The sequence below is a fragment of the Oreochromis aureus genome, linkage group 16, assembly GCF_013358895.1.
Source record: "Oreochromis aureus strain Israel breed Guangdong linkage group 16, ZZ_aureus, whole genome shotgun sequence".
In the NCBI taxonomy this organism is placed as follows: domain Eukaryota; kingdom Metazoa; phylum Chordata; class Actinopteri; order Cichliformes; family Cichlidae; genus Oreochromis; species Oreochromis aureus.
Window position 1 is genome coordinate 22,900,766 of NC_052957.1, and position 9,498 is coordinate 22,910,263.

The 9,498-nt window shown below is 41.6% G+C and overlaps 2 protein-coding genes across 2 annotated transcripts; one reads left to right on the forward strand and one right to left on the reverse strand.

The window, feature by feature from the left end:
• Positions 1-1,333: 1,333 nt before the first annotated feature.
• Positions 1,334-5,368, forward strand: zgc:162944 (uncharacterized protein LOC569993 homolog). The gene is made up of 4 exons (XM_031734675.2): positions 1,334-1,581; positions 3,406-3,577; positions 3,732-3,930; positions 4,894-5,368. The coding sequence occupies exons 1-4, from the start codon at positions 1,387-1,389 to the stop codon at positions 5,087-5,089; spliced, it is 762 nt and encodes a 253-aa protein (XP_031590535.2). The 5' UTR covers positions 1,334-1,386; the 3' UTR covers positions 5,090-5,368.
• Positions 5,358-7,979, reverse strand: acod1 (aconitate decarboxylase 1). The gene is made up of 5 exons (XM_031734673.2): positions 7,950-7,979; positions 7,604-7,765; positions 7,084-7,173; positions 6,782-6,981; positions 5,358-6,450 (listed from the first exon to the last, which is right to left on the reverse strand). Exons 1-5 carry the CDS (start codon positions 7,959-7,961, stop codon positions 5,493-5,495), a joined length of 1,422 nt encoding a protein of 473 aa, XP_031590533.2. The 5' UTR covers positions 7,962-7,979; the 3' UTR covers positions 5,358-5,492.
• Between the last annotated feature and the right edge of the window lie 1,519 nt (positions 7,980-9,498).

A 9,498-nucleotide genomic window follows, 5' to 3' on the forward strand; every position in this document is an offset into this window, starting at 1 on the left:
ACATTAATATATCTTTGATATAAAAGTTCAGCTTCTTCCTTTCTGTAGCAACCTCTTGTGGTAAGATGTAATCATGTAAATGTTGTGCTTTCTTACTTGTCAGTTACTGCCTTTAGGTTAGACTGAATGTCTATAAGACAGCAACATTCAGGCCTTTGTAATTGTTCAGCGACCATTACCTCTATATTTGATCATCAGTCTGCAGAGGCACTATATTTTTTGTGTATAAGAATTTACACCTGTACTCTGCACACTGTAACAGAGCACTTATTTTTTCAGATCTGCTGTGTTTAGAGTGCAATATATGATTTTCCATTTATATTATGTTCCATACTTGACCTTTTTTGAGCCTGTTATATTGCTAGGCCGGATAATGGCATCATATTGAATTTTAGGTGTTAAAAGCATTTTTCATGTAAACAGCTAAACAGACATTGTGATAAGGAGCCACTAAAAAAGGAGTAATTTTCAGTGGTTATTTGGATGTGAAATACCTGGTAGACAAGTTATTAACTTTATGAGAAAACCTTTAGTTTTATTCAGGTACAGAGCCACTGTTAAGGTTACAGCAAACACATTTATTCAAGTATAATTTCTTGTTAAAATGGCTGTAAAAAGATCAGTTGCAGTATGTGAGAGCTCAGGCTCACAGAAGAAAGATCAAGTGTACAATTTTAAAGAATAAATGAATAAGACCTATTTAAGCTTTAGGGAAACTTGACCAGGACAGAGCTGTTTAGATAGCACATCCTCGCCTGTGTCAGTCAAAGCATTCCAGTAATCAGTGTTTTCACATGTTATCTTTTAGTATTAAAAATCATTTTGCTCTTTTCTTTTGACATATGCCAATAAAAAAAGGATTGTGCAAAGGTCCTGAATTAACAACTGGAAACAGCCATTTATCAAAAAACGTGGAAGTGTCCATGGAAATACATTGTGCAAGGCTCTTAATTTCTTTAAGCAGTCTTCAGGAATAGTTCTCCTGTTTTCTTGAAGGAAAGTCAAAGCTCTTCTTTGGATTTTGGCTGCCTTTTATCTGTTCTCTGTTTTATATAAGTCTGTTTTTGTTCACGTTATTGATGATAACTTCACTTAGCAAAAGTTGTTATTTATATTTAATTCACTGCTTCATTGTGTTTTTTAAATTTACATTAATGACAGTTTTACTACCAGTTTCAATACTAGTAACTACTACTAATACTACTTCAATACTACTAACGTTCTTGTTTATATTACTAGTTATTAAAAAGCTGCAGTGCTCAGGTGAGGACACAAGATGGCGTAAGAGAGAGAGAGAGAGAGAGAGAGAGAGAGAGCATGAACCTATTTTTTAAAGCGCAGAAGAAGAAGCGGCATCCGGGGCGTTTTGTCCGCTGACAGTCCGTCATGCTCAGCATTCTGCAGCACTGTGGTCGCAACTTACTGACAGCTAGGACCCTCCAGGCCGTGAGCAGCAGTTATTATTCAGCGCAGATGGGTAAACGCGTGGCTGTGGTGCTGGCGGGCTGCGGGGTGTATGACGGCAGCGAGATCCACGAGGCCTCCGCTGTTTTGGTCCATCTGAGCAGAGGGGGTGCGACTGTAAGTGTGACACGCTGATTTTATCTGCCGCTACCCCTGGAGTGAACACCACATCAGATCATTTCATTAGCTTCCAGTTTGTCCTCTTACACTGCTCCGTGCTGGGCAGTTTCTACGATTTTTGCACTTCTTATTTGCAGTCCGACCCGTGAGCGTCCTCTGACCTCTACAACCTGTTAACCAGACTGCGCACAATGACACGAACAGCCTCGCTGCAAACACACCCGCAGAATGTTTTGTGCAAACTGCTGAACAATGAACGAGTGAAATGCACCGAAGTATTTAAAGTTTTTTAACATCAACAGTTATCTGCCCCCCCCCCCCTTAGAAAAAAAACAAAACCAAAAAAAACGCCCAACTCTTAGTAAAGCTTATCTGGTGCGCCATGTTTATGTTTTTACCAGTAAGTCTGGTGTGCTATTATTTGTGTAGTAAATGTTTCAAGCTGCCGTGGGTCATTTAGAGTAATTGCTGAGGGAAAATGCTGCACTCTGCTGGACAAACTGTGTGCTGACATGACAAGATTTCTGCTGCTGAGACCATCATTTTCTCCATTATTCCCAGAGAAATAAAGTTTTCATATTTGACAAATGCACCAGTACTCATATATATTTTATAGCCAATAACAACCTTGACTGGATCAGCAGGAAGGACGCCTTATCTGAGTTTAATTGGTTGTTTCTTATAAGGCAACTCTTGCTTATCTGGACAATTGAAAGGGTCCCTGAGGCAGCCAGTTTGATCAGTATATGGTCCTGTTTGAGCTGCTGATGGGCAGCTTCAGTGAAATGTGAAGGCCTGTGTACTTTCAGCAGCTCTCTGTACCGGCCTTAAAGGACTGGTTTGTAAAAGTCCCGAAAACGGGCCCAGAGAACGTGATAGTGTGTCCTTTGTCTTACCAGCAGTGCAAACCTCTAAATGGCCAAGTGACTTTTCCAAGCCTTTCAACTCTACCTCTATGTATAGTTAAATCTGTTTATAAGTGTTGCAGTTTTGGCTGGAGCACTCTGAGGAAATTAATTCAAAAACTTATCACAATAACTTAGAGCCTCTGAGTGGAAGCATCCACCTGGTGTCTATATAGCGCTCTGCATGTAGAGGTGCAAGCTGACCATGATGGAATTTTAATTTTATTTATGTTTTAATGAGACTTTTTTTAGTTTTGAGGCTTGAGGCGTTTCTTCAGTTCTGTTAGTAATATAACCAATCGTAACCCCCCAGCTGGACTAATCAATCACCAAAGCAACTGGTCGGGCATATCTCATAACAGAAATTTCTTCCTGCCTATTAAAAGGTTTGGTGCTCTCCAAAGAGCCATCAGTAACAGAAAAGCACACATGCTTCAGGTAACCCTTTATAAGACATGCACTGAAACACTTTCTTCCCTCGAGTGTTAAGACTTCAGTTTAGTAATACTAAGTGGTTACAGCTATTAATATCACTATATTATTGTTACTACTACTTTGATTGGTGTAACAAGAGAATTTCACAATTATGCAACATATGTCTTATTACTGAAGCATATTACAAGTTGCTACCTTGTTACAAATTGCACTCCCGAGGAATTGACATGGAGTGATCCAGACACATGTCTCAAGCTTATAAGAGTAGTCATCAGTCAAAGGTCCACTATGAGTCAGGGAAAACCCTGCAACAAGTGTTGCGAAATGCAGATATTCTTAGGTTTTGAAATGCTGCTCTGACAGAAGTTCTGTCGAGTTAGCTTCAAGAATTGTTATGTTAACAGTCATCATTAGTTGCCTGGTGTGCTCTTTTTTTTTTTTTTTTTTTTGAACTCGTCTCTGCTGCTTTTATCACCTCCAGGTGAACATGTTTGCACCCAACATTGACCAGATGCATGTGGTAGATCACCTGAAAGGTGCGCCTGCTCAGGAAAAGAGGAATGTGCTGGTGGAGAGCGCAAGGCTGGCCCGTGGAAACATCCAGGATCTGTCTAAACTCAGCGTGAAAGACCACGATGCGGTTGTTTTCCCAGGTTTGTGTTCATATGTATTTCGCTGGTTCAATCGAAGCCCACAGAAAAAAGATGCTAGGAAGGGCCGAGTAAGGTCGAAACTGGAGTCCGTATTCCTGGATTATGTACATCCAGACATTAATCTCACCTCATCCTCATTTTTGGTGTTTTACAGGCGGTTTTGGAGCTGCGAAGAATCTCTGCACGTGGGCAGTGCAGGGCAAGGACTGCTCTGTAAATGATGAGGTCAAGGCTGCTCTGCAGGCGTTCCACAGCGAAGGCAAACCCATCGGCCTCTGCTGCATCTCACCTGTGCTGGCTGCCAAAGTGATCCCCGGGTGCGAGGTCACCGTCGGCATCGAAAAGGATGACAAGTGAGAAATACAACATGGACTTCCTTGTTTGCGTTCTAAGTCTGGACTTTTAAATGTTGCAATTGTCGTGTGCAAACAGTTGTTTCCAGAGACTATCACGTGCTGGGCGTGGGCTTGTTTACAGCCGGTCTGCCTGTCCTGTTGCATAATTTCTTCCTGTTTCCATGACAAATCAATTTGATTACAGTGTTAGATTTAAAAAAAAAGGACTTAGGAGAGGATCCGTCTTTGTCAGAGTGGCGCCTGACTGACACGTGGACCAATTGATCGGTTGACAGATGTCAAAGCCAACAATCAGTTGAGCTCATGATTTTGTTTACAGGCAAAATAATATTATAAAATTATTTTAAAAAATTAATCGAGTAGAAGAAAAAAATGTACCATGTAAACATTTAATCTGGCTGATTTCTTCTTGCAAGTGTGCTTTAACATAAATGTGGCTGATACCAGTAACCAATGCATGTTTCAGTAGAGATCTGATTTGGATGCTCGTCATTTTTCCACTTTGTGCTGGGTAAACAAAGGAATTTCTTATAAAATATTGGCTGTTTTTGAGTGATTTAGCTCTTCAACACACAGTCTTTGACCATGTCTGCATGACTAAATGTTGCTGCAATATGATTGGCAGATAAGATATTAGATAGTTAATGAGTGAGACCCACTAGTGCACTGTGCAGGATGCTAAATATTTGGTTGACAGGACAATCACTGGTGTGTTTGTGTAAATAGGAAGCAAAAACTTTTAGGTTCTTTCCATGTTAAGGTGGAAAGTCCGGTTAATGTAAGTGCGGTTAATTTACCAGGCTTTCAGAGAAACCACAGGCATAATTGATGCATCTCCAAAGCTTACAAATATAAATTCCCAGTTGTTAAAAGAAAATCCCAAATGTTCCTAAGATGTTTGCAGAAATCGGCTTTGAGCTGCAAAACATTAAGTAGTGCCTCTTCTCCCCCACCTCTCAGGTATCCAGACACCGCTGACACTGCAGCGGCCATCAACCAGCTGGGCTGCAAGCACGTGAGCAAGAGCGTCGGCGAGAGCCACGTGGATGAAAAGAACAAACTGGTCACCACCTGTGCCTTCATGTGCAACGCTCCGATCCACGAGATATTTGACGGAATCGGATCGATGGTGCAGGGCGTCCTGAAACTCGCCTGAGCGTAATCAATAGAAGGTCGAAACAAGGAAAAGACTGGTGCAAGCTGTGCGGTAGATGTCTGCTGGGCTGGTTGCAGAATGGTGTTGAAGTGATTAAAAGCACTGAAAGATAATCTAGAGTAGCAGAACTGAGCTTCTCGTGAGCTGAATTTTTGAGTTTGCGTGTCAGTTTTACTGCTGCTGTCGTGGCTTCGTCCCACATCTGTCACATTTTAGAGAATCAGCTGCAGGTGAGGATAATGTTCTCAGAAACAAATAAATAAATGAATACAAGGAAAAAGGTTCACTTTATTTTTGACCACAGAAGAGAAAAAAGTATGTATAACATATTTACACGGTTATTATTTAATTCTTACTTTCTTGAAAAGATTACAAAGCTTCATATAAAGATATGAGTGTTTAATTACAAAATCCTCATTCTGTCAAGGCGCTCTTGATTACTTGTCATTGTCAGATATGAACCCAATATTGAGCACTCTGCCACCCTTTCAATGTTTCCTATAACATCAATGACCCCCTCCACTCCCTCTGTGCACAGCACAGACGAAGCATTCACACTGAACTTCTCCACCAGGTGCTTCAGAGTCAGCGGCTTCCTCCAGTGGCCGTAGAAAGTGTCACATCTGGCTTTGTAGCTCGGCCCCTGGTGCATCGCTATCTCGACCTCGCAGTACATCTTGTCAAAACTGGGCAGGTTATCTTCCGGCGTCTCCAAGCTGACTTTGCCCAAGAGCTCCTTGAGAGCGGACCGGCCGATATGAGCGTCGCCGAAAGACGCCACGGTCACTTCGTTATCCAGCAGTGCGGTGCAGGCGTTGAACTGGAACGAGTGCCTGGCTTGGTGCTCTGTGGCAGGTAACGGGCAGTTAACGTACTTGGATGGAGGCACCCGAAGTGTGACATGCCGGATCTGGCTGAGGTCAAATTTGCCGACTGCTTTTTGGAGCTTTTCCCGGGCTGCCAGAGCTGCATCGACAACCCAGTGCATCCCGAGGTGAGCGGGGATGCGTTTGAATGCCACGTCCTGATCTTCCAGAATCCATTTATATGCTCTCACAGCAGAATCCGCCATAGCAGAGGGACTGTAGTCTTTGTAGTAAACCCCAAGCCCACTGTCCAAATCCAGTATGGCTGGATTTCCCTTCAGTCCTATCTGGGCCAGCCGAGCGGCCTCTAGGCCTCTCCGAGCAGCGTTTCCAATGTGGAGAGGTTTGGTCGGTGTGGCAGCGTTGGCTAAAGGCGCCCCGGCAGAGGAGGCTGCTATAGCAAGAGCATGACTGCACTGTTCAGGGGACAGACCGAGGAGCTTAGCCGAGGCTGCAGCGCTGCCCATCACTCCAACAACAGTGGGAGGGTGGAATCTGAGAAGCAAAACAATAAGATTTACTCAAGCGTGGCATAGTGATTCTGTTTTACTGAAATCACTGCTTCATTAATCAAACAGTTCATATATATTTTAATCATCAGTTTAGTCATTTTTAAAGGTTTTTGTGATTTCTCCTTATAAGGCATTTTCATGTGAGCACAAACTAGAACTCAGTCGCCACATCCACCTCTAAAACCCAAAATGAAACCAAAACTGTTTTCATGGCTTGACAGCATTAGGTACTGGTGAATCAAATGCTCTAGTCTTTCTAAATGAGCTGGAGAATAAATTTATTCCAGAGCTGAAAATATTTCCAAAATTGATACCTTTTAGGGATGTTGTAGGCTTCTTTGGAGAACCTCATCAGTCTGCCCTGAACCTCAATGCCAACATTGAAGGCTAGCAGGAGATCTAAACCAGAGGGCTGGCTGGGAAGTGTCTCTGCCAGGGCCAGCAGTGCAGGTAGGACGGCGCCCGAGGGATGAGTCGCAGGGTGCCAAGTGTCATCAAAGTCCATGGAGTGAACCTGATAGACAGTCAGGCAAACACGTGATCAGGGATCGAAGCAGAGCTGGATCATAATTCCTGTTTTCTGCATATTTTTGCTTTTGTGGAAATCCAAACTTACTGCGATGCCATTAACAAATGCAGCGTAATGAGGAGGCAGGATTATGTCCGATTTACCCCAAACGCTGCTCCTTTCCTGCGATGTGAACAACTGCAGGCACATTAATATGAGCGTAAATGACATATCAAAATAACTAGCACCAGAAAGAAGATTAGAATCACAAACCGGACTATTAAAGAAGTGCAGGACTTGACTGGATAATCAGTCATCAGCATGTCATGGAAAACAACTTAATAATTTGTCGAGATTGCAATCAGGGCACAAATGAAGCGAGTTAGTTAGCAGGACCGATCATTTGTAAAGGAAATCCACCAATGAGCAGAAGAGTATGTTAATTTCAGCTGTACAAACAACCTCATATAAAGATTTTTATGTGATCACTGACAATAGATACAGAGTACTCATGTATTACCAGTTACTGTGTAGAATAAATGAGCATCTTCTACATCTACCCACATCATAAGCAAATATTTGTCAGCAATTGTTTTTGCAGTTATAGGGTAAATGCAGTTCACTGTACCTGACTGTACTTCAGAGCCTTATTGAAGACAGCTGTTCTAGTTCCTAATAGTCCGACACCGAGGGTGTCCAGCATCATCCTTTTGCTCCTGTTAATCACACCATCTGTCAGCTGTGAGGTGTTGAGGGCATGGATCGCAGCTCCAAAGCTCTCTGTGATACCCTGAAAAACATTACACGGGGCCAGTCAGTTCAAATCATGCAGACTTCTCCAGAGATGGTGCAGTTTATTGTGGCTATAATCAGGTTAAGATGCTAAGCTATACTGCAGGTCACCAAAAGCCAAAACTACTTTCCAAAAGGTGCCTTTATTAAAGCTCATACAGCCAAACAGCAACCAACAGTACCTTGCGAAGCATTGTTCAGTCTTGACAAGCTCTTCGAGTGACTAAACATCCAAGCATAGCTGGCTTTTATACGTAATTACTCTGTCTGAGGGCTGGACTGCCAAATTTCCAAAGTGGCTAAAAACCCACTAGGATGAGAAGTGGGAACTTTCACAATGACTGAATCTTTTCATTTATGCTGGTTGCCAGTGCACTGGGAAGTCTGCACAATCTGCACACAACAAAATCTTGTGAAAGCTGATTTTGAAATTGAAAACATATTAAATCTGTGTTTTAGTAGTCACACAAGATTCAGTCACATGACTTAAAATAAAATGTTGCCCCTAAAGCTGCAAGACTGCTAAACTCGATCCCACAGTAACTATATACATCCTCCATATGCAATTTTCTTCTGTCCAATTCAGTCTCCTGCTCCTCTGGACACACCCTTATGTACACTTTATAACTCACAGTGTAAATAACTTGTGCAAGTGCACTGATCTACTGCTCAGACCCATATTATCAGCCCTCAGATTTATGCATTACATATACATAAACATAGTCTCATGTTCAGTCCAAACATGCAATACGCTTATTCTTGTGTCAATCGTGGGTTATATATTTATAGATGCATGTGTGTGTGTGCAGATATATATGTGCATATCCACACACATATACTAATTAAACTTTATACTTTTTAATACATATCTATATATTTATGTCACTGTATTTATCTTATTTATTTATTTATTTATGTGCATAATGACAATAAAGAGTCTTGAATCTCTTGACATTTTGTTGACCCTTTTCAGCTTTACAAAAGCAGCAGAGAGCCATAACTCTGGAAATATGTCATCTTTCGTAATGGTGGCCAGTAATGGAAATTCATTGATGTGGGGGGAATGCAGAAATGAAATAGGTGGAAGTCCCGTGATAAAGAGTTTTCATTTTCATTTTCAGCCGCTGATTATTAAACCAAAAGCTGTGGCTTAAGTTTTATTGTTACCAGTCGCTCACAACTGCAAACCCCAAATCTCCAACTGGTCCAGTTTGCATATAAACATGGGCTTATTAATGATTATTACTGATTGTTATTTGTTTTCCAGGTAAAATCTGATGGTAAGCCAAAGTGTTTGAAGAAGTGAAAGTGAAACAAATCCACCCATTTCATGTAAAAAAGAGGAAAACGTGGTTGTGTTTCTCTCTTTTTAAAAAGATTAGTTTACATAGAAGGGTTTAATTATGTAATTCCAGGATGTGCTTCCTTTCCAGCTGCTCTTTTTGTATTATACGGAGTATGCTGATACACTATGCAGCATTTTGTGGTCTTAAAAACAGCAATAACATAAAAATCTATAAGAGCAAGGCTTTGGTGGATCACACTCCCTGAGACAGGAGGTCCACATGACTGTGACTCTAATGCTCCGTGCTTTCACAAAATGGTGCAACTTTGAAACTTCCTAAATGTCACCCATGGCTAAAATATCCCACAACACACACACAAGAAAACCACCACCAGCAATATCATAAAAAGAACCAAAGCAAATATAGCGCTGGATGGTTACTAAAT

Coding starts and splice junctions, on each gene's coding strand:
- zgc:162944 (XM_031734675.2), top strand. CDS start 1,387: ATGCTCAGCATTCTGCAGCACTGTGGTCGCAACTTACTGACAGCTAGG. Junction 1,582..3,405: donor TGAGCAGAGGGGGTGCGACT/GTAAGTGTGACA, acceptor TATCACCTCCAG/GTGAACATGTTTGCACCCAA. Junction 3,578..3,731: donor CGATGCGGTTGTTTTCCCAG/GTTTGTGTTCAT, acceptor GGTGTTTTACAG/GCGGTTTTGGAGCTGCGAAG.
- acod1 (XM_031734673.2), bottom strand. Junction 7,174..7,603: donor AGGCTCTGAAGTACAGTCAG/GTACAGTGAACT, acceptor ATGTGCCTGCAG/TTGTTCACATCGCAGGAAAG. Junction 6,451..6,781: donor GCCTACAACATCCCTAAAAG/GTATCAATTTTG, acceptor TTTGCTTCTCAG/ATTCCACCCTCCCACTGTTG.